We start from the raw sequence: 22,988 nt of genomic DNA on the forward strand, positions 1-22,988 counted from the left end.
TTTGGGCCATTTTAATGATCAAGGCCCACAACAACGCTTTATTTGCTGAATTGGGTCATTTTAATGTTAAAAGCCCAAAATCACGCCATATTTGCTTATTTGGGCCTGTATTTGGGCCATTTAAATTTTGAAGGCCCACAACAACGCTTTATTTGCTTATATCGGCCATTTTAATGTTAAAAGCCCAAACTATCGTTTAATTTGCTTCTTGGACCATTATATGGACCATTTGAATGTCAAAGGCCCACAACAACGCTTTATCATCTTATTTGGGCCATTTTAATATTAAAGGCCCACAACAACACTTCATTTGCTTATTTGGGCCAGTATTCGGGACATTTCAATGTTAAAGGCCCATAGAAACGCTTTATTTGCTTATTTCGGCCATTTTAATGTTAAAGGCCCATAACGACGTTTTATATTCTTATATGGGCCACTTCAATGTTAATGGCACATAAACAGGTTATTTGCTCATTTAGGCCATAATAATGTTAAAGGCCCACAACGACGATTTATTTGCTAATTTGGGCCATAATCTGGGCCATTTCGATGTTAACGGCCCACGACAACACTTTAAATTCTTATTTCGGCCATTTTAATGTCAAAGGCCCACAACAACGTTTTATTTGTTTAATTGGGCCACTATATGGGCCATTTTAATGTTAAAGGCCCAAAACAACGTTCTTTTGCGTATTCGGGCCATTATTTATGCCATTTTATGTTAAAGCCCACAAGAACCCTTTATTTGCTTATTTGTGCCATTATTTGGGCCACTTTAATGTTCAAGACCGACAACGACTGTTTATTTTCTTCTTTGGGCTATTTTCATCTTAAAGGCCCACAACTACGTTATAGTTGCTTATTTGGGCCAATTTAATGTGAAAGGCCCACAGCAACGCTTTATTTGCTTATTTGGGCCGTATTAATGTGAAAGGCCCACAGCAACGCTTTATTTGCTTATTTGGGCCGTATTAATGTGAAAGGCCCACAATGACATTTTATTTGCTTATTTATGCCATTTCAATGTTAAAGGCCCACAACGACCCTTTATTTGCTTATTTCGGCCATTTTCATGTGAAAGGCCTTTAACAACTCTTCATTTGCTCATTTGGATAATTTTAATGTTATAGGCTCACAATGACGTTTCTTTTTTGCTTATTTGGGCCATTTTTATGTTAAAGGCCCACAACCACGCTTTGTTTGCTTAAATGGGTCAATTTTATGTTGAAGGTCCACTTAGTTGTTAGTACATGGGCTTGTAACAATGCAGAGGAGACCCACTCAGGGCAGGGAAAGCAGAATTTCAAAATAAACCACCAAATCGTAGCAGCTGTCCGGTCCCATTTGCAGAACTATAGTCGCTCCATATACGTAGAATAAAAACACTAGATATTCAATATAAAGACAAAATATAAAAGTTGGGCCTGAATTAGCCCAATTTGAACACTAAGATTGATTCGACATAATACAGAGCTTTTAGTCTGTGTTTGTTTTTATATACATAAACTATATTATTAACATTTATGTGTTGCGCACCTTATAGAATTACTTTTGTCTACCTTATTTATGGCATGTGTGAGATTATTATGATTAATTACATGCTCATAAATGAACTCATCATAATTGTGACATACGAAAAATACCCATTAATATATAATAATGTTTTTTTTTTTTTTTTTCCTTCTAAGATTGTATGTACATAATGTTGAAAGACTTTTATGTAACAACTCTGATGACATCAGTAACATAACCAAAGCTCAAAGTTGAAATATGAAATGAGAAAGAGTATATTATAATTAAAAAGAAGAATGTGTGGGAAATTAAATACTTAGAAGAGGAAGTTGGTGTTTAGAATATTATATTAGTGGTTGAACAAATCCTCAATTTTTTAGACAAACTTGCAGATAAAACCGAATAAAAAGCACGACAAAAGGCCAACATGTATAAAACAAATGTTTTTGAAACTGTAAATCAATTCCCCACACTTTTGTTTTACCTAACTAATACATAATTTGTGCCACTAATCATTACTTTAATGCCCGGTTTTGGAATTTAGTTTATGGGGGAGAAGCAAGGGTTGACCCTAACCAAGATTAAAAAAAGTATAATTAGTTGGAAAATAATTTGACTTCATTAAAGAGGTCAATTAAGATTTTGGTAAGGTCAGAAAATAAGATTATTTGTATTGACTCAATTATGATACGATCTAGACTTTGGTATTGCCCACATAAACAAATAATTAGAAAGCTAGTAACTTAAACCTTCTAACCTCTACACTATGTACCAAGAGAGGAAAGGAGGAAACTTGGAGTAGGTCCAACCCATCTTTCAACTCCATTTTAGCCATTGGGATATCAAAAAATAAGATCAAACCTATAATGTTTGTTACTATTTATAATTATTTAGGTCAAATTTTTTGGATAAAGAGAAATTCTTGGTTTCAAGAATAGGTTTCCATGGATGCTTGAATAAGTGATGAAGATCATAAAAAAACAAAAATGTTCCAACCCCATTATTATATTCAACGGATGAAGATGATTAATTATATATGTATCGGTTAACTAATCTAATTTGTGAAATCTCCTCTAGGATTTTAATTAAAGAGTATTAAATGTTAAGTCGAGGCGAAGCTTCTCTTAACCATTCTAAATATTGTTGAATGATGAAAGTCCCACGTCGGCTAATTTAGAAAATAATCATAGGTTTATAAATAAATAATACTTTCTCCATTGATGTGAGACCTTAAGTCATGAGAACTTAAGCTCAGAGTGGAGAATATCATACCATTGTAGAGAGCATAAAGGTTACTCTATCGAGTATCATATATTTTTGTTTACTTAAATCAATAAAAGACCCAAGGTCCCTTGGGTCTGCAATTTGCATTAAAAAAATACTTTACTCATGGGAATTCGATTCTTACACGGATGTCAAACGGGATTCATGCCTTAAAAGACTGTTTATATTAAAATTAATTACACTTTAGAGAGAGAGAGAGAGAATCGGAAGCAATTTTCCGACAAAGATTAGATGAACCCATCAACTCACACAATTCCATATGTTTTTACCTCTCTTAAACCTTTTTTTATTATTGTTATTATATTTTCTAAATATATTATTTTAAAACTTTGAGATTGATGCAACTTTTTTAAGAGTATAATAAATTCTTAATAAATATATATTTAATGAGAAATTTAGAATTTAGTAGATAAGTCCAATAATTAAATTTGTAAATGTAAATATTTAAAAGTCAAATAAAAACAAATCTTCATAACTTAATAAGAATCTAGAAGTGGCCATTTTCAGATTATTCTCAACTCCTTTATCTCCTTTATCTTCATTTATTTATTCCTAATGAAGTTTAACATTCTATTCTATTTTAATTTTTATATAAATATTATTTTATACCTTTAAATTTTGAAATTTGACAACTGAATACCTTAGATATTATGTAATATATATAATTTTATACCTTAGATGTTATAATTGCAAATAATAATAATAATAATATAGTGTATGAATTCAATGATGTAACATATACTTTATTTATTTATTTATTTATTTATTATTATTATTATTATTATTATTATTATGCGTGTATAGATAAGTGAACTGTATGTATTTAATAATGAGAAGAATTAAATTATTGGGTATTTTTTGTGAGTTATTTACGATAGTAACCTGTTGTTACAGATGTTAAACTAGAAAAAATAAAATTTTATGTATTAAATTCAACAATTAAATTGTCGTGGTTATGAAAGTTAATGCTCTAAAATGGAATTAAATGAAAGTATATAGACATACGAGTTTGGTTTAAAAATATGGAATTATGAAAGAGTAGAAAAATAATTAAACGTAAATATAATTATTTTTTGTGGACGCGCGTCGCGCACGTGTCCGTTGGTGGCAGAATGACACGTGATCCAGGGCATTCTTCCACCATTCTTACGGGGCCGACCATGTCTGACTCATGTCCTTTCCTATTTTGTCGTTTTGCACACCTCACGAGTACCTCATACTGACGTCACTCACTTGTACCTTCATCTTATACCTCGTTTCAATTATTTTTTATTAACTAAATTATAAAAAATGCACAAAAACTTCAGAATTGTTTAATTTTTTTTTTTTTATATATAAATTTTGTAATATTTATCAGACACGTTATTATTTATTTATTTTTAAATAACTTTAGGATAAAAATTCAGTAAAAGAAACAAATCTATCTCAACTTTTTGCTAAGAAATTTGAACATTTTAACTTTGCAGATAGACACAAAATTATTAAAATTTGTTCACAAAAAGTTGACATTAAGATGTTATTTGATTTAATAGAAATTCTTCTCCCAAAAATGGAGATATAAATTCGTATACCATTTAGAACATGTAAACCCGTCATTTAAATTTAATTGTACCCATTAAGTTTAATTGATGTATTATGAAAAACGAATTCTCTAATTAATAAAATTTATATATATTTCGAATAGGGTAATCTAGTTACATCTCTATTAATATACGATTGAGGGTAAGGTACTAAGTAGTAAGTATTTAATGTAAGTGAATAAGATAATAGATATAATAGAAAGATATGGGCATTTAACTTATTGGGTGGCAAGAGTTATATGAGTAGCGATGTGTAGGGTTATAAGAAATGATGATCGAGGAGTTGAGGTGGATTCTTTAAAGGTCAAAAGGACAAAGAAGAAAATCCAAAGAGAGGGAAAGAGAGAGTGGAGGAATTTGACCTAATTCCCTCATTTCTTAATCAACCCTCCACAACAAAGCTACGCCACATGTTAAATCATAAGACAGTTAAGAAGATGAGAAAAATTGAATAAATTAGAGGTCAATGGGTGGAGAGGCGGAGGTTGTACGTGTAAGGTAAGCGAAATGATTTGGGGAGAAGAAAAAGACGGTGGAGTCTTTGGGGCTTTGACATTTTCGGCCGAAAGAAGGAGAGGCCCTACATGTCTCGCATGCCTCCTTACCGTGTGGGTCCCTGTGGGTCCTCTTTTCATCATTGACCCACTCCCCTACTTTACCTTCTTTGCTCCATCCTATTCCTTCCAAATTTCAATTCCTCAATTACTCATCATCTTTCACTTTTTTATTTACTACCTTTCATTTCTAAAGTCAATTTTGTCTTCTTAGTTTACATTTCACTTATAATTTCATTTACTCAAACTTCATAACTTTATCGTTAATATCATTAATGAAATATTGTTTTCATTCTCTACTCGTTTGTTTGAGAGAAGACAATAACATCGAAAATTATAAAGGTAAATAAAAAGAAAAAAAAGTGTGGTTAAGATTTAATCAAGATTAGGAGGCGGACGAAATGGTAAAAAAAAAAAAAGGAATGGAGTTACTATTGGGTAAGTTGAGTGAAATGCAAGCGAAAGTATACTAGGAAAGCATTTAACCAAAATTTTCTACCCAAGTTGAATTCTATATTAAATGCGTGACAATTCTGCCTAAATTGACTTTTTAACTTAATGTTTTTTATTTTATTATTATCTTTTACTTTCAAATATTCAAATCACAAAAGTCATCCTTCTTCATTTTTGTATTATCTTAATTAAAATTTAAGACTATTACTTCAACGACATTTTATTTTTTCAAAAAATTCCATTAATTTTTTTTAAAGATTTTTGTAAATATATATTTCAGACATTTTTTTAAAATGAAAAAAACTAAATATTTAAATATTTAATTGAGAGAGTTAAAATAACTTTTTGAAAAGTTTGTTTGATGCGTACTTTGTTCAAGAGCACACCGAATATCGTTAGGTATTATTAAAGGTTTAAAATATATACCATTTGGTAGGACATAAATATGATGATAATTTGGAAAGTTTTTTAAGGGATTAAAAACACTTATAAAATAATAAAAGACTTATCCAAAATATATTATTAGATACGAACAGTTTTATATGAAAAAGAGTTCATAACAATAATCAAATAAAAGCAAGAGAATAATTTAGGCATTTAATCATTTGATATTATCATGTATACCATAGCATGCAATTCAATCTTAATTAATAATTATTGGAGGTATGTTATTGAGTATAGTACAATAATAACTAAAAGCTATCAGGTGATATTTTTATGTATGAAAATTTGAGAAATAATTGCTATATATAATTTCAAAAACTCACTTCATATGATATCTTTAAAGGTATTTTATTAAAAATAGACAAATAAAAATAAACGCCTATTAACTTTACACTTTGTCCAAAAAATAATTATTAAAAAAAAAAAAAGTTAAAACTAATTATTAAGAATTATTATAGGAGTTTCTTTTATATAAAGGCAGAATAATTTATCTATATTTAATTTGCATTAATAGATACTCTACCTAAAGCATAAGAATAACACAGTTTTAAAGAAAAATCATTTTAAGATTAAAACCCCATTTCTTTTTATCTAGTTATATATATATATTTGTTAGATATACACATGACCCTAATTATATATCTCTATTATCAACTTATCAAATTTTAACAAATATTTTATGAAAAAATCACTTAAGAAGTTTTAACAATCTTTTAAGTTAATAAATTTTGAATTTAGTTCAACATAGATCGTACATACAATTTACAGAGCCATAATATTGAAAAAAAATGATTAAGTAAATCATGTAAGATAACAATTTAAATTATACCTTTAATTTATATAATTATCTTACATGATTTACTTAATCATTGTACATGAACCATGTGTAGGATTATGTCGTCAGCTGTAAATATATAAAGAAACGAAGAAAAAAAATATCGACCGTTGGATGGAAAAGAAATAGAACACATCATGACGTGACCGTCAGATCAAGAACTGTCACGTTTACCACCATTCTCAACCCTACACCCTTTATTCGCACGTAACAAAAACAATTGTTTACCAAATTATTAAAATAATAATATTAAAAAAAAAAAGTGGGAGAAGAAGAAAGGGAAAGTAGGAGAGAAAGAAAATAACCAAGAAATTCGATTAGGAAAAAAAAAAAAAAAAAAAAAAAACCCTCTTTTTGTTCCTCGCGTCCTATCCATCAATCTCTCCTCGAAACGTCAACCCGATTCCGGTTTTAAATTTGAGTTTATATATATATATATATATATATATATATATATATATATAATAAACTGCCCTCTGTCTGTTTCATATTTAAAGGGAGAGATAGTAAACACAAAGTTAGAGAGAGGCAGGGATTTGTCATTGGGGTTTAGGATATGGCAGAGGATTTTCAGGCTGCTATTTGCGGCGATAATTGGTGGAGCTCTTCACGAAACATGATGGTCACCGTCGGTGGCTTATCGCCCTGTTCCGTCGGGATCGGCGACCTAGGTTGGCCGCCGGCTGATGATTTCCTCGACATCAAGCCCAAGTCCGCAACTGATTCCGACCACAACAACAGCAACAACAATAACTCCATGCTTTTTCAAGACTATTCCACCTTCCAAATGATGGGTTTTGCTCTCTCTTCTTCCACCACCTCCGATCATTGGAACCAACCTGATGGTTTACTGTGAGTTCTTGGCAAAAAAAAAAAAAAAAAAAAATTGTTGTGATAAAAAAATTATTTTTTTATTTTTATTTTTTTTTTTAATTTCGTTTTGTTTGGATAGTTGCGGCGATGGGCGAGGTGAGAGCAACTTCAATTCGAATGGAATTGAGAGGTACAAAGATGAGGAAATTAAAACGAGTTTCTCGTCTGATTCGAGCTTCATAAACGGATTGAAGCAAGGAGATGATGAAGATTACAACATGTTGGAGCAAAATGGTTTGATGTCTATTAACTGTTCATCCACAACTAACACACCCACTTGCCAGGGTTTGTTTCCTCTTGACTCAACTTTATATGGATACCCTCATCAACAACAACAACAACAACAACCACCACATGCCCATTCCCTTTTCAACGCAACCCACCCTCACCCTCAGCCTGTTTCTGCCGCCTTGCACTTCGCCAATAACACTCCCTTTTGGAACGCCCCATCCGCAGCTACTTCAACTCACATTCCACAGGGCATTGCTTCCTTACTTGAACAAAAGAGCGCCAAGGTAAATTCTTTGTTGCTAATAATTAACCATCCTTACGTTGTGTAGCTTGTTTTAATTATATGTTTCTTTTTCTTCAGCCTATCAATAATGGTAATTGTGAAAATGGTCAAGAACCCAAGAAATGTGACAAAAACAGCGCAAATGAATCAGTACCAGTGTTCAAAAGGCCTCGAATTGAAACTCCATCACCATTGCCGACATTTAAGGTGAGATTTTATGAGTAATTAAAATCCAATTTACATTAATTGTAGAATAGCTAGGCTAGGGTGTGTGTGTTTTTTAATTAAAAAAAAAAAAAAAAAAAAAAAAAAAAAAAAGAATCTTGATTTATAAAAAAGGACAAAAACTAACGGTGTGGCAATTAGGTGCGGAAAGAGAAGCTAGGGGACCGTGTGACTGCGCTTCAACAACTGGTTTCACCGTTTGGAAAGGTGAATTTTTGGATTTCCATGTTTCATCCTTTTTGGAAAAGAAAACATTTCATTAAATCTCCAAATATATTCTTCTGTCTTCCCAGACCGATACTGCCTCAGTTCTTCACGAAGCCATTGAGTACATCAAGTTCCTCCACGATCAAGTCAGTGTATGTTCCACTTATGTGTATCAACTTTAATTTCCTCCCAAAATTCAAATCATCAACACTTTATTTACAGCCTAATTTGGTTTGTAATTTTCAGGTCTTAAGCACTCCATATATGAAGAGCAACAATGGAATAACACCCACCCAACAACACCAACAGGTATGTGAAAAGGAAGACCCAGATTGCCCAAAACAAGATCTGAGAAGCCGAGGGCTTTGCTTGGTGCCGGTCTCAAGCACATTTCCAGTGTCCAATGTAGGCACGGCGGACTTCTGGACTCCGACGTTCGGCGGAACATTCCGGTGAAGAGATTAAAAGAATGCATGCAGTAGGGAGTTTTATAGAGAAAAAAGAAGATATCATATTGTAATATTTGATGTTAAAAATAGAGTAGTGGTAGAGTATTGGGAAGAACAGGAACAAGTGCTAAATTCAGGTAAAGTACTCAACGACACAGACAGGGCAGCGTAAGTGGGTAGTTGATGATAGCTGGATTTAGCAGATGGGGTGGAATTAGTATATAAATTTCACCCTTTTGTTCCTGTTCCTTTTTTAATTTGTAATGAATGACAATTAAAATGTTTTGCAATTTTGGGTTTTGAATCATGCTCTGATGTACCACGTTCGTTGGGGAGTTTCAAATCACCATTTATAAGGGTGTGGAAACTTCACCTACCAGACACGCTTTAAAGCCTTGAGGGAAAACTCAGAAGGGAAAGCTAAAGAGGACAATATCGGTTAGCGGTGGATCTGGGCCGTTACAAATGGTATCAGAGCCAGGTACCGGATGATGTGCCAGCTTTCTCGTTGTTCCCCAAATGAGTAGACACGAGGCGGTGTGCCAGTAAGGACGCTGGCCCCAAAAAGGGTGGATTTGGGGGTGGTCCCACATCGATTGGAGGAAGAAAAGAGTGTCAGCAAGGACGCTGGCCCCGAAAGGGGGTGGATTGTGATGTCCCACATTGGTTGGGGAGGAGAACAAATCACCATTTGTAAGGGTGTGGAAACGTTATCCCAGCAGACAGACGCAATTTAAAGCCTTGAGGGGAAGCCCAAAGAGGACAATATCTGCTAGCGGTGGATCTACGCGTTTTAAAGCCTTGAGGGAAAACCTGAAGAAAAAACGTAAAGAGGATAATATCTGCTAGCGGTGAATCGGACAATATCTACTAGTGGTGAATCGGGTTCGTTACACATGATTTGCAAAAAGAAAATAAGTGATAGTATCTAGGGAAGCGAGACGCGTAAGTAGAGGAGGTTGTGTTTTTTTGTGTTGGATGGAATAAAAGAAGTAAATAATATAGGGATTGGTAGTGGAAGTGGAAGCTCAGAGGCACTTTGTGTGTGCGCTTTTCATTTAGGGTTCCTGAAGGGCATGCGCGCGTGCCTATGAGGGGCCGTACTAACACACGACCATCCCTTATTAATGCATTGTTTTATACACAATTATTAATGCATTTAACATATTATCTCTTACAAAACGTAAAGAACACAAGGAAGAGATTATCCAATAAAAAACATACGCAAAAAAGGTGGCTTTTTTTTTTTAAGGCATTTTTGTGAAATGCAAAGCAAAATTTAAGAGGCTTAACGTGGAAGAACCATTTTGAGAAGTGACCGATCATGTGGGAAAGTGCTTTTGTGGTTAAATTATATGATGGGTTGATGGGTATTAAGAGAATCCGGATCAGTACTTTGCTTTACTTTGTGACTAATGGAAATGAATAATTTCCATTCTCTTTTCTTTGTGGGTTATGATTGTATATATGGTTTATGAAGAAAAAGAATCAACAAAAAGGAATACTCAAAAATCTCTTGTTTTCTTGCTTGTTTTGGTGTTAAAATAAGAGAAACGAAGTTGATCATGTTGTTGAATTCCTTGAACTTGTGTTTGAAGATTTAGAAATGATGTGATTTGAAAAAGTGTAATTTCTTTTCGTAACTTTGAATCCGATCTTGTATGCCATTCAGGAATCAAAAAAACTCACACTTGGCTCAAATTCCCCCGTTCACAAAGCTTGATGTAGCTGCTCTTTTATGGCCTCATCCTCTTTCTTTATATATTTTATTCCCTCCTAATATCTTTTCCTTTTCTTTTGAGTACTACGACAGTACCCTCAAATTTCAACATTTCTCTTTGCTGTCCTGGTTTATGATGATCAGATCATAAGATCTTACTCGCTGTTCTTCATTCAACACCAATTTGGGTTTTTGATGATATATAGACAGAGACATTCATTCCATAGGGAACAACAGCTTCACGTTGGATAAACTTGTATGGTAGCTGTTGGCCCATTTGTTATCACACCACTCATGATCCTTTGTAATCATGCAACTCTTGGCCCAACTTTCTTGTCCTAATTAGTTCTCTATATTCCATTGATATTGGTTTTCTTTTTGTTTCTTTTTACTTCCAAGTTTGGAACATATTTGTTTTTCTTGCCCTTGCCGTGAAAATTTCCGATCTCACATCAAATTTTCCGATCTCACATCATTTGAAAAGGAAAAGGAAGCATTATTTATAAGTCTGGAAATTTCTCACTACTAAACGCGTTTTAAGACTTAAAGTCAAGTTATAAAGGAAAGCTCAATAAGGATAATATCGGCAAGCGCTGGGCCCTCAAGGGAATGGACTATGAGATCCCACATCGGTTGGAGAGAGGAATGAAACATTGTGTGAAAATCTCTCCCTATGCTTTAAAACCTCGAGGGAAAGTTTGGAATGGAAAACCAAAATAGGACAATATCCATTAGTAGTGAACTTGATCTATTAAGAATAATGGGTTTAACAGTTTACATTAAAATACACAACAGACAACTTTGATAGATAATAGTGTTTGGTAGCTGTGTAAGCTTCAATAGATACACAAGTAAAAGGCAACACAAAGATATTCAACAGGACATAGCAAATTCTTCAACAGAGAATAGAGAATAGCTATACATATAATGGCAGGGAGAACAAATAATAAGCATAGTATGACCAATATTATAGGAAACAATCAGTTTCCCTTGAGCTTCTTTGCAATGCCAGCAAAGTGCTTTCCCTGGTGGAAAGCTTGCTGAAGTTCAAGTTCAGAGGGCTGTCTCGAGCCATCGCCAGCTAAAGTTCCAGCACCGTAGGGACTTCCGCCCTTGATGTTCTCCATCTCGAACATTCCAGCTCCGAACGAATATCCAATCGGAACAAATAGCATTCCATGATGAACCAACTGAGTAATGGCTGTTAAGCTGCAACACAAAAATTTAAGACATTTTTTTAGTACTTGAACTTTTAGCTCTAAAATGTTTGGTTGACGAAGGAAATGTGAAGGTGTAGTTTAAAAAGGTGAGGAGGTTGTAGAAAAGAGGCTCACGGAGTAGTCTCCTGTCCACCTCCTTGAGAAGCAGTGCTATAGAAAATGCCTGCAGGCTTGCCTGAAAGTGATTGAGTTCTCCATAAACCCCCAGTTGCATCCAGGAATGCTTTGAATTGAGCACACATCATTCCGAATCTTGTAGGGAATCCAAAGAGTAAGCCATCAGCTTCAGCAAGTTCGTTTGGTGAAATGATGGGTGCTTCACCCTTTGACGGTGCTTGCATCTTCTCAAGAACCTCTAGTGGCAATGTTTCTGGCACCTGTTTGAATACATTATTCACTCATTCACATAACTCAGCATCAAAACCAGTTCCCAAAATGTATCTTCTAACAGGACCAAAAAAATGAGTGATAAATGCAGAAGTGTGCAAAAGGTTAATTAGTTGTGAATAAAATTAGGAATATCTTAATCCAGCGCCTAAAGAAATGAACGGTTACAGCGTTAATAAGACGCGCACCTGCCATAATTTGACTTCCACTCCCTCTACAGAAGCAGCTCCTTTCTGAATTTCCTCTGCCAGCTTCAAGACATGTCCATACATGGAATAGTAACTGCACAACATAGTCATCTAAGTTTAAAACAACTCTTTACAGACCATGAACAACAGTGTGAGATCCTATATCAGTTGGGGAGGAGTACGAAGCATTTTTTATAACGGTGTGAAAATTTCTCCCTAGCAAGACATGTTTTAAAAAACCTTGAGGGGAAGTCTGAAAGGGAAAACCCAAAGAGAACTGTTTGCTAGCGGTGGGCTTGGGCCGTTACAAATGGTATCAGAGTCAGACACCGGGCGATGTGCCAGTGAGGAGGCTGAGCCACGAAGGGGAGTGGACATGAGGTGGTGTGCCAGCAAGGACGTTGCGCCCCGAAGGGGGGTGGATTGTCAGATTACACATTGGTTGGGGGAGGAGAATGAAGCATTTTTTATAAGGGTGTGGAAACCTCTCCCTAATAGAAGCACTTTCAAAACCTTGAGGGAAGGTCGAAAGGGAAAGCTCAAATAGGATAATATCTGCTAGCGGTGGGCTTTGACCGTTACAAACAGTCTTTTAACGTTTTCTCATATAAATGACACAACAACCAACCATATCACAAGACGGTCATAGTTTCTTGTAGATGTTGTGTTTTGGACATGTAGTGTGAAAAGAAGCTAAACTTTCAAAACAAAATCAAACTCTCGACGACTTGGTTAGAAGACAAGACAATTTACCTGATCATTGAGTGAAAAACAACAGTGAATACATTGACATCACACAGCTAAGCAGTAGAACTTAGAGGAAGTTCCAATAGTTATGGATGACAAAATAAGCAGTAGGAATAAGAAGTAAAAGTCCTAAAGCTGGGTCCACAAAATTAGCCAAAAGCTTTTACATGATTTCAACAGGTTAGGTTGGGTTGCTTAATCACTTCAGCTTTCTTTTCATGGTAGTCTAGTTCACATATCACACCTAAATTTCCACATCATTTTGTCTAATAAAGATCCCACTTCCATAGGTAACCTAAGAATGCACAAACAAAACATGAAACTTGCACACATGGTAATTAAAAATCACTTTGACTGTGAGCTAGTGGGACAAGATTTTGAGAGTGACATTAAAAAATCACTGACATGTTTGGTGGAACAAACATTGAAAAAGATATCAATTTAATCTGTCTCTGGAAATATTCATCTCACTGTTCATGCAGATGTTTAAGAAATACAATCAAATACACCAAGGTAACAATGAGACAGACAGATAAGGGAAAGAGAACTTCCCCTATAAAACAAGTCCATTACATCCAAAAAAAGAACAAAGGAAACGAAGCTAGTAAGTTTAGACAAGTTAAAAGTTCATCATCTTTTACACTGTTCTAAAAGAAATTGATCGACTTTTAGTCAGAAAAACCAACCAAATAAAAGAACATAATAAAGCAAAGTCTACAAGTTCAAGTTTCCAGGATGTCTTTTTTTATCATTAAAAACAGAGCCTTTAACGTTTCGATTTCGAAGAGAGAACTTCAAAGTTGCAGAAAAGTGACTGAAAAAAAAAATCTGGGTTCACAGTTCAGTACCAAAAAGAGGATTATAATCAAAGGAAAAAATGGTTTTGTTGTGTATAAACTGCAATTGAATGTATCAAAAGAAAGATAAAGGAAGGGATTGAGAGAGGCTTACACAATGTAAACTTTGGTGGCCATTATTGATGGATTCTCCGCGTCTGTCTTCTTATTTTCTCTTCAATTTTGCTTCGGAAAGGAAAATCTTAAGTGGGTGAGCGAAATGTTTGACGGTAGAGACGTGGAGGGGACCCCAATTTATAGTGCTCTACAAGCTGTGTTCTACAATATTTAGTTATATATATATATATATATATATATACATATAGCGTAATTCATGGGATCTAACCCCAATTTTGGTGGGGTTTTGTTAATAATCATGTTGAATTATGGGATGGTTGATGTCCACTCCTCCCACCATCATTGTTTCGGTTGATTAAACTTCAGTCTTCCTATATTGGAAGCTCAGGATCAGGTGAAATATTCAACCTGAATCACTGTTGAGTAAGAAAACTCATCAATTTCTGAAGAGTGAAAAAATAACCATCTTTGATCATATTCTTTTCACACAGTCTTACCCATAATAGATTTCTATATGACTAGAGTACTTGGCTTGAAATTCAAGGCAGGGGAAAAGGAAAGAATGAGTAAATTAAGAATGGGATTTGGGTTTGGTTAAGTTGATAAGCTTTTTTAATAAAGGTTTAGGTGAGTGATTAAAGAATAAAGGGGGTCCCATGACATCAATTATTTGATGAAATGGGTTTGGAAGGAATAGGGTTTGTCTTGAAGCGTGTGTGTGATGTTAATCCACACCCTTCATTTTCATCCCATTTACGCTTTGATAATAACATCATTACCAAGTACCAGTTGCCTCCTCTAACATCACACCCTTCATTTTCATCCCATTTACGCTTTGATAATAACATCATTACCAAGTACCAGTTGCCTCCTCTTTTCTTTCTTTTATGCATAACAAAGGGGGAAACTTGGAAAGAATGGGGCATTGAGTGGTGGTGGTTGTTGGGGTTTGGAAGGATAGCACTATGATGAGCAGCATCCATATTTTTGGTGTCCATTCAATGCCTCTTACTGCTATGCTCAATCAACCATTCAGTCAAATGCAACCATTGAGAACAAGGACCAAGTCCATCTCTAAAATAAATACTCAAATCTAAGTCCAGGATTCACTATGTTGACCATATAATTTAAGTCTTCATAATCATTTATTTTAATCTAATCTTTTGGCTATAGTTTATGGGTATGTTAAAAAACAACAAAATAATGGTTCTTAAATGTTAGCTTGGTCCAACAAGTGGGCCATGTTGGGCCTATTATGATCAATGCCCAATTCTCTTCGAAAGCCCAAATAGAAAAGAACAGGAAGCATTCTTTACTATGTTATTATTATTTATTTATTTTGACGGTAGGTATATATCTCCATAAATATTTCTGCACATTAAAGTTGTGAAAGGGAGAACTTCTAAACCTGTTATCAAACTAAACAACTTAAAAGATAACGTAACAGTATCAACTTGAATGTAGTTCAACACCTTAGAACATAAAGAATCGAGGAATCTTCTATAAAAGGCCAAAAGTTGAAACCTCGACACGACGACAAGGCTCCCCTTTTACAACAACCAGAGGAGGAGATTGGATAACTAATGAAGAAAGAAAGAGAAGAACAAACGAGGAGGGCTCCATTGTCCTTGGAGCCTATGTGTGTGGCGTATGAAAATGACCAACAACAACAAATGTTCCTCCTCAGTCCATCCCCTTTGCCACGCCAATCAACTTCTAACCACAAACCTTCCTCTTACAACCCCTAAACCACACATTTACTCTCTTATTCAAACACAACTTTTGTTTATCTTCAGAATCCGAATCCCATTAGAATTTCCTCTCCAGCAGAAGAAACAAGTGATATGGGGTGTTTTCATACAAGTTTATAACTACCTAAACCAATATTTAAAGCACCATTTCATTACATTTAACACCCACACATGACAACGCCGCTAGCTTGTTGACTCAAAAGGGAAACTTTCATAAAGAAAACAATCTAAATTTATGAAAAACCTGCACTACTTGATTCATTCTATTGTTCTTTATTTCAATTTACATTATATATATATATATAAAGAACCATAATCTTACCAGATTCTGTTTTTGTTTTTGTTTTGTACAGAAACTATCCAACCAAAAAGAAAGAAAAGAAAAAAAAAAGTACAAACCCATAATCGAGAAGAAATTGGACTCACCTCGGTAAAGAGAATGAGGGATCGACATTACGCCACAACAAAATCCCTTCGTTTACACTCCACATGAATCATAGACTCATAAGAAATAAACCAGACCAACCCACCAATTGTTGACCGCAGGCGAAGATCCGATTTGATTCCTTCTTCTCATGCGTTGTTTCCTCGAAGTATATGAATCAATTTTGCAGCATTTGCTCTGATCTTTTCGTTATCGTCATCAATCAATGTCATACAGATTCCCAAAACGCCTTCTCTTCTGGCTTCCACGCACGCTCGCTCGCTATGGCAGCAGAGCGAACTCAGCGTTAGAAGAGCGTATTGAACTCCTCTTGGGGCTCCATTTCTCAACACACGTCCCAAAATCTCCATACTTCCGTGGAACCGTTGCATCTCTTCTCGACCTTCTCTACACTTGGCCAAAAGCCCCAGAACCTCCACTGCTCTATCCAGCCCCGAATTGGCAATTTCAAGCAGAATTGGAACAGCCCCACATTCCACAGTCCGTACACGGTTCCCAGGGTATGAACAGATGGCGTAAAGCGCTGTTGCTGCTTCCTTCTGCTCTCTGTTGTTGCCGTATCGTAAGAGACCAACAAGAGAGCGAATCGCGTAGGGATATGCCCCAATTGTAGCCTTGTTGACCTCCACAACGGCTAAGCTCGTCAGCATCGTGGCGGCTACGGCTCTGCAATCAGGGGACCTGGCTTGAAGAGCTGCGACGGTGAGACCAATAGCCCCTTCTGCAACCAAACCCACTTTGTTATCATCGTCCAAACTAAGATTCAGTAACAGCGACAGGGCCTTCTCTTGGAGGGTCGGATCGTCAGAACCAACGCATTTAAGAACAGCCGAGACGGCACCAGACTCGGTCAATTTTCTTCGCATAACGGAATCGCGCTTTGACACCCTGGCGAGTTGATTGAGGCAATCGAGCTTAGAATCGAGGGAGGCAGACGGAGAGATGAGAATGGAGATTAGGGTTTGGGGCGGCGGATGAGGAAGAAATGGTTTGGAAAGGGAAACAGGGTTAAAATTTGAAATTAAGCTCCTGAGGGCATGGTTAGGGATTAGAGAAGGGTTTTCAGGAAGGGGCAATTGGGTGATTGGACAAGTCCGATGACCGGCGTCGAGCCAGCGTTGGATTGAAGAGCGATCAAAGGTGTGGCCGGAGGAGAGTATTACAGGGTCCGACATTATCTCCAGAGAAATAGGGCACTTGAAATCATCGGGATATGAAGCCGCCATTTCGGACACTCCCTTGTTCTCTCAGAAACTGAAGAGAGGAGGGTTTATGAGGTTTTGGTTAGTGCAAAATATGGAAGACGATAGAGTTCCATTACATACATAACACAGCTCAAGCTCCACACAGACAAAAGGGAGAAGCCGCTCCTCTATGCCTCAGCTCAGCTCAATCTTCCCTCTCTCAAGCAGCTACAAAGCACAGAGACTTTGAATTTACCTAAAACCCACTAACTAATTTTCTAATATATATAATAAAATCATAAATTAATTCGTTAACAGAAAAAGCGGAAAAAGAAAAAATGGAAAATGGGTTCGTTTAATATGAAATGAAACAATAAAATGGAAATTAAAAGAATTGGAGAGAGGCAAGGATATTTTCGTCATTTCGCATGGGATGCAAGTTGGGTTGGTGGTGTGTGTTTTTGGACTTCAATCCTGAGTTGACAATCACAATCGTCGCGTATGCGTTATACCCATTATACCCTTGCCACTTCCCCAAATTTCCCATTGTACCCTTCTACATTTTTCATTCCCCCAAATTAATGGAATATATCTCTTTTATAAGACAAACGGTGGAAATTTATCGGTGGCTTACCGCGAATCGGTCCGTCCGTCGGCTTTAGAGGTTGAGGTCGGTCATGCCAAAAGTCCACGAAATTAAATATAAGGTATAAATTTTAATACGCTCATGAAATTACTAATATACCCAAACAATTACAGATAATTATTTATTTTTTATAATGAATAATTATTTATTTAAACCGAGTTTACTTTTGTGCTGATTTTCCATTTTTTCTTTCTTATTATTATATTTCATTTTAAGAAATGTGAATCTGAATTAAATGAGATTTTAATTCTTTCCTTTTATTGGCGATCTCTAAATAAAGAACGCATCAATGTCAATTTATTTAATTCAATAAAATTTATGGCCCCATTTGCCATTTCATTGACATTTTTTCCCCCAAAATAATGATATTATTAACAAAAAGAAATTAATATTATTATTAAATATCATACTGCATTTTATTAGAATATTCTGCATTTATGAACATACTAAAAACATTTAGTTTTTTTTTTTTTTTTTTTTTTTAAATATATTATTGTAATTTTCATTTTTAAAAACAATATAAAGAATATACGATATATATTCCTTTTCTTATTCTATTCCAATTGGTAAGTTTTCTAACTTTGGTTTTACTTTTATCCATGAAAATCAAATACAACGTTATTTGTCGGAATTACTCGACAAAACCTTTGAGCTCCCATAGTTTCATAAATAACAATCCATAGAATATAATAAAAAATATTTTGTTGAGAAAATAAAATTGGGCTTCTAATTTCCCTAAAACGTTATAAAATTTGAATAGTTTCATAAAAATAACAATCATTCATCACGAACTAACGACCTTTGGTCTGGAAAACCAGCAAAATCACGTATTAACATTAAGAGAGCAAACCAAAACCAAAATCTTATCTACCCTCCACCATTGTCACTGTTACGTTGTTCGACGATACAACGTCATGGCCATCGGTAAACAAGTCGATGTCGATCGAGGCTCTTGTGGAAGTATAGGTAGGTTGTCTTGGTTGTGGAAGGGATGCAGACTCACTCTCCAGCATTAGCACCAAGGACTGCATTGTTGGTCTATATGCTGGGGAGTCTTGTACACACAACATTGCTACATGTATGCATTTCAATACTTCCTCCTCTCGGGATGAATCCCGAATGGACGGGTCGAGAAGTTCGATCGCTCTTCCTCCATTCCAAAGATTCCATGCCTGAAAAAAGTTTTCATATTTAGTCTATGATTAGTACCTACACATTAAAGTTCCCAACAAATGGTAGACCAGAGGAACTTACATAGCTGATAAGGGTTAAGTACTCGGTTGACCGAAAGCTAGTGTTCCTCCGACCACATATTAACTCTAATAATAATACACCAAAACTATAGACGTCTGATTTCACCGAAAATAAACCTTCCATTGCATACTCGGGAGCCATGTAACCGCTGCATTTAGACAATGTTAAGAAGATTAGTTTTATTAGATTACTTTAAGTCAAGGATGCTGCTGCATAAGTTATCTATACTCACTACGTGCCAACAACTCGAATGGTATTTGTTGCCTCGTTTTGGTTTCCACCAAATATTCTAGCCATGCCAAAGTCCGATATCTTTGGATTCATGTCTTCGTCTAGCAAAATGTTGCTGGCTTTCAAATCTCTATGAATGATTAGTAATCTCGAGTCTCGATGAAGATATAGCAGTCCTCGTGCAATTCCCTCCATGATTGACAACCGTTTTTCCCAATCCAGTAGTACCTGCTTAACTGGATCTGCACCATTCCCACCAAGGAATTCAACCCAATATCCTAACATTCACGTATAAAAAATTCAGTTTTTGAATAGAAGAGGCCTTACCGAAAAGAAACCAATCCAAGCTTTTGTTTGGCATATATTCATAGAGCAGCATCTTGTCCTCTCCTTGAATGCAGTAGCCCAACAGCCTGACCAGGTTGCGGTGCTGCAACTTTCCTATCAGTATAATCTCATTCTTAAACTCTTCTAGACCTTGGCCAGACCGGACTGAGAGCCTCTTCACAGCAACTTCTAGGCCACATGGAAGCTTTCCCTGGAAAATTAAAAGAGAAGACAAGGCTTAATATTAGCTCCAACTGAGCTCATTTTCTTTGCTTTGCAGCAGAAATGCTTGGTTACCTTGTAGACTGGGCCGAAACCTCCCTGACCAAGCTTGTTTGCCTCGGAGAAGTTACCAGTAGCCGTTGCTATACAGTTGAAATTGAACATTGGCAAATCTGGTCCACTCAATTGTTCGCCTTCTCTGCCTAATTCGTATGGCCCTGAAAGCTCTGCTGAAAATTCTTTGCTCTTGCTCAGGTCAAACATCTCATTGTTGTTCTGTGTTTTACTCGAAGCAGCAGCTGCTGAACCTGAAAGTGCATGAATGGTTAGAATTTTCTAAGGAAAGAGTGAAGGTAACCGCGCTCAAGCTCAATCCCACCGCTAGCAAATATCACCTAACCTTTCATTTTGTCTCTGAATTTCCATAGCAGCAATGCTAACATGGCTATAACAACTGCTCCTCCTAAACATATCAATACTATAGCAGCGGTCGACAATTTGGTCTCGTTATCTACAGGTACTAACAGTAGAAAGTGTCAAACCTCAATTAACTTCAAACAACAGAGAGAATGAATTGAAAAGATTGGAAAGCTTACTCAAATCAGAATGAGCGAGACGAATGTTCAAAGTATTCCCAACACCATCAAATTTCTGAATATCAATTAAGGGACCATCCCAAGTAAGACACCCAATTCCATGAGCATCCGAATATGCAACACACGAAGAACTGTTCGCACATTCATCTCCACAAGAGTCCACAAACACTGCAGTTATGAAATCAGGCAATTTCACGAACTGTACAGCCACAAACCCATCTTCTTTACCATCTTCAACAGTGCCATTCGAACTACTATTCATCCTCTGCTGAAGCAATGGGGTCTTCCTCTGACACCCATCTGACCAAATCCCACTCTTCCATTGCTCGTTGTTTTTGGGTATAAACCCATGAGGGCAACTACACTTGGGTCTACTTGTTTCAGAACAAATCCCAAAATCCCCACAAAAATTATACAAATCGCAGTCGTTCGAAGGCAGTAAACGAATGGTGTCCCATACGCGGTTCGCTTCATTCCATCGTTGCTCTGCTTCTTTACCATCCCACTGTATTTGAAATTTCATCTTATCGGAGTTATTCAATGGATGAAAAGTCAAGGTTATTTCGTCTCGACGCTCAGCGTTAACCTTGAAGCCATACAACGACGTTGAGCGCATGGTCGGAACCCCTGAAAAAATCTGCTTATCCCAGTGTCCGCTTCTCCACCATCGATCTTTCCCATTCCAAATGACAATCTGTACGGCTCCAAGAGGATCCACACCCAAACTGTAATTTCCGACGGCCGGATTTGTCTCTGATTTCCACGACCTAAAAATCCGTTTCTCACCCAAATCTGAGTTCACTTTCACTACCATATTCGGAAGAAATGTATCTGTAGGGTGTTCGAAGCTGCTCCAATGGACTTTCGACGGCTCGTCGTGGGTCGAGAGAATCAATTCTCCATTTTTACCCAGAGTTAAGTTCCTCAGATCAGACGCATTCGCTGTGATATTGCTTGTCCAAACAGAGACGTTGTTGCCGTCTAGAATGACCAAGTTCCCGTCGTCTCCGATCTTCAAAACCCCATCTCTATTCAGAAGTGGCTGGTCCCTATTTGCAACCCAAATAACAGACTGTTCCGGGATCTTGTGATACCATATACCAACGTATCGTGATGAAGAATTTATAGGGCTGAAGAAACCCATCTCGTAGGACTCATTTTCGGATATGAGGGTCTCGTTATTACTGTCTCTTAAACCTGTCCCCCTTGTGATTGAACTCGCAGCGTCACAAAACAAAGGAGAAGAACAGAGGAAGAATGAAATGACGAAGAACAGAAGAAACCCAACAAACGTCCTGCAATTTCCACCCATATCAAGATCTCTCTGAACAGAAATACAGCCTGACCTGAAAAGCTGATGAAGAAGAATACCCAAATTCAAAGAAGAAACTTCAACGGCGACGATTTGAACAACCAATCCGAAGCCATTTAGGTGGGGATTAGTATCAAAAGTGAAGAAATTTCATTGAAATGGCTGGCATGTGGCCACTAAGAGTTTATCCACATTCAGTCCCAAAATTTCAAAAAAATTTGTCGACAGTGAGCTTAAAAGATTAGACGCATCCAGGGTTGAAGTTAAAAAAGAAGACTAACATCACTCTGAATCCACCAAGAACAGTACAAACCATGATTTAAATATTTAATCAGGGAAGTGACAGAGTTGGTGGAAGCAAATGGCTGGCGATTTGGTTAAAATCATCTCCTGTAAATCATTCTTGATTTTTCGGCCTCCGTTTTGGAATTTGAACATCAAAATTCTCTGCCTTTGATGCTAAACTCTGCAACCCCACGTTGAAGAAAAGTAATAATAACGACAAAGAAGATCCGGGACCCAATGGTTTTGTTATTTTAAAAAAATAAAAGACTAACATTCCATAATGTGAGACACATCCTTCATAAGATGAGATAATATATTGGTGAATTAGGCATCTAATTACATATTAGAGAGCAAGTAAGTAAGCAAAGGTGTCAATAATTCAACTAATACTCTTGAAATTTGTTTGAATATGCATGTAACTGGCCGGTTGGATCTTTGTTAAATACAAACAAAAGTATTAATTCATAATTAACCACAACAAACCTTAGGGGTCAGAAGAAAACGCCCACGTGGAATTTCAATTTTACAACAAATATAAGAAGAACAAAGAAAAAGACTTGAAACAGTGGAATCAAAGGCGAGATAGCTGCGAAGGCGGGAAGAAGCCAACTCTGACCGTCCTAGTTGGA

At 36.1% G+C, this 22,988-nt stretch overlaps 4 protein-coding genes across 6 annotated transcripts; 1 reads left to right on the forward strand and 3 right to left on the reverse strand.

Annotated features, from left to right (window-relative positions):
• The first annotated feature begins 7,108 nt into the window (after positions 1-7,108).
• LOC111781432 (transcription factor bHLH112) lies at positions 7,109-9,220 on the forward strand. 2 transcript variants are annotated; one of them, XM_023662014.2, is made up of 6 exons: positions 7,109-7,514; positions 7,615-8,050; positions 8,128-8,256; positions 8,416-8,481; positions 8,568-8,627; positions 8,728-9,220. In XM_023662014.2, exons 1-6 carry the CDS (start codon positions 7,219-7,221, stop codon positions 8,935-8,937), a joined length of 1,197 nt encoding a protein of 398 aa, XP_023517782.2. In that variant the 5' UTR covers positions 7,109-7,218; the 3' UTR covers positions 8,938-9,220. The 2 variants fall into 2 exon arrangements, with proteins under 2 accessions (XP_023517782.2, XP_023517780.2); XM_023662012.2 differs by having other exon boundaries at positions 7,116-7,514; positions 8,568-8,633.
• Positions 9,221-11,429: 2,209 nt separating this feature from the next.
• LOC111781435 (NAD(P)H dehydrogenase (quinone) FQR1-like) lies at positions 11,430-14,286 on the reverse strand. Its single transcript, XM_023662016.2, has 4 exons — positions 14,144-14,286; positions 12,446-12,539; positions 11,985-12,247; positions 11,430-11,859 (listed from the first exon to the last, which is right to left on the reverse strand). Exons 1-4 carry the CDS (start codon positions 14,164-14,166, stop codon positions 11,631-11,633), a joined length of 609 nt encoding a protein of 202 aa, XP_023517784.1. The 5' UTR covers positions 14,167-14,286; the 3' UTR covers positions 11,430-11,630.
• Positions 14,161-17,749, reverse strand: LOC111781434 (U-box domain-containing protein 8-like). Its single transcript, XM_023662015.2, has 2 exons — positions 16,284-17,749; positions 14,161-14,300 (listed from the first exon to the last, which is right to left on the reverse strand). Exon 1 carries the CDS (start codon positions 17,526-17,528, stop codon positions 16,431-16,433), a length of 1,098 nt encoding a protein of 365 aa, XP_023517783.1. The 5' UTR covers positions 17,529-17,749; the 3' UTR covers positions 14,161-14,300; positions 16,284-16,430.
• A 1,113-nt stretch (positions 17,750-18,862) lies between these two features.
• LOC111781477 (G-type lectin S-receptor-like serine/threonine-protein kinase B120) lies at positions 18,863-22,538 on the reverse strand. 2 transcript variants are annotated; one of them, XM_023662090.2, is made up of 7 exons: positions 20,763-22,538; positions 20,567-20,686; positions 20,242-20,474; positions 19,945-20,155; positions 19,619-19,859; positions 19,387-19,534; positions 18,863-19,304 (listed from the first exon to the last, which is right to left on the reverse strand). In XM_023662090.2, exons 1-7 carry the CDS (start codon positions 22,072-22,074, stop codon positions 18,996-18,998), a joined length of 2,574 nt encoding a protein of 857 aa, XP_023517858.1. In that variant the 5' UTR covers positions 22,075-22,538; the 3' UTR covers positions 18,863-18,995. The 2 variants fall into 2 exon arrangements, with proteins under 2 accessions (XP_023517858.1, XP_023517859.1); XM_023662091.2 differs by having other exon boundaries at positions 20,567-20,677; positions 20,763-22,536.
• Between the last annotated feature and the right edge of the window lie 450 nt (positions 22,539-22,988).

This window comes from Cucurbita pepo, chromosome 19 (assembly GCF_057944985.1).
Source record: "Cucurbita pepo subsp. pepo isolate OVF chromosome 19, ASM5794498v1, whole genome shotgun sequence".
Taxonomy (NCBI): Eukaryota; Viridiplantae; Streptophyta; class Magnoliopsida; order Cucurbitales; family Cucurbitaceae; genus Cucurbita; species Cucurbita pepo.

Coding starts and splice junctions, on each gene's coding strand:
- LOC111781435 (XM_023662016.2), bottom strand. CDS start 14,166: ATGGCCACCAAAGTTTACATTGT. Junction 12,540..14,143: donor GCCACCAAAGTTTACATTGT/GTAAGCCTCTCT, acceptor TATGTTGTGCAG/TTACTATTCCATGTATGGAC. Junction 11,860..11,984: donor GGTGGACAGGAGACTACTCC/GTGAGCCTCTTT, acceptor TTTGTGTTGCAG/CTTAACAGCCATTACTCAGT.
- LOC111781477 (XM_023662090.2), bottom strand. CDS start 22,074: ATGGGTGGAAATTGCAGGACGTTTGTTGGGTTTCTTCTGTTCTTCGTC. Junction 20,475..20,566: donor ATTCAGAGACAAAATGAAAG/GTTAGGTGATAT, acceptor ATGCACTTTCAG/GTTCAGCAGCTGCTGCTTCG. Junction 19,860..19,944: donor CTTGGATTGGTTTCTTTTCG/GTAAGGCCTCTT, acceptor GGAATGGTGCAG/ATCCAGTTAAGCAGGTACTA.
- LOC111781434 (XM_023662015.2), bottom strand. CDS start 17,528: ATGGCGGCTTCATATCCCGATGATTTCAAGTGCCCTATTTCTCTGGAG.
- LOC111781432 (XM_023662012.2), top strand. CDS start 7,219: ATGGCAGAGGATTTTCAGGCTGCTATTTGCGGCGATAATTGGTGGAGC. Junction 8,051..8,127: donor TTGAACAAAAGAGCGCCAAG/GTAAATTCTTTG, acceptor CTTTTTCTTCAG/CCTATCAATAATGGTAATTG. Junction 8,482..8,567: donor TGGTTTCACCGTTTGGAAAG/GTGAATTTTTGG, acceptor CTGTCTTCCCAG/ACCGATACTGCCTCAGTTCT.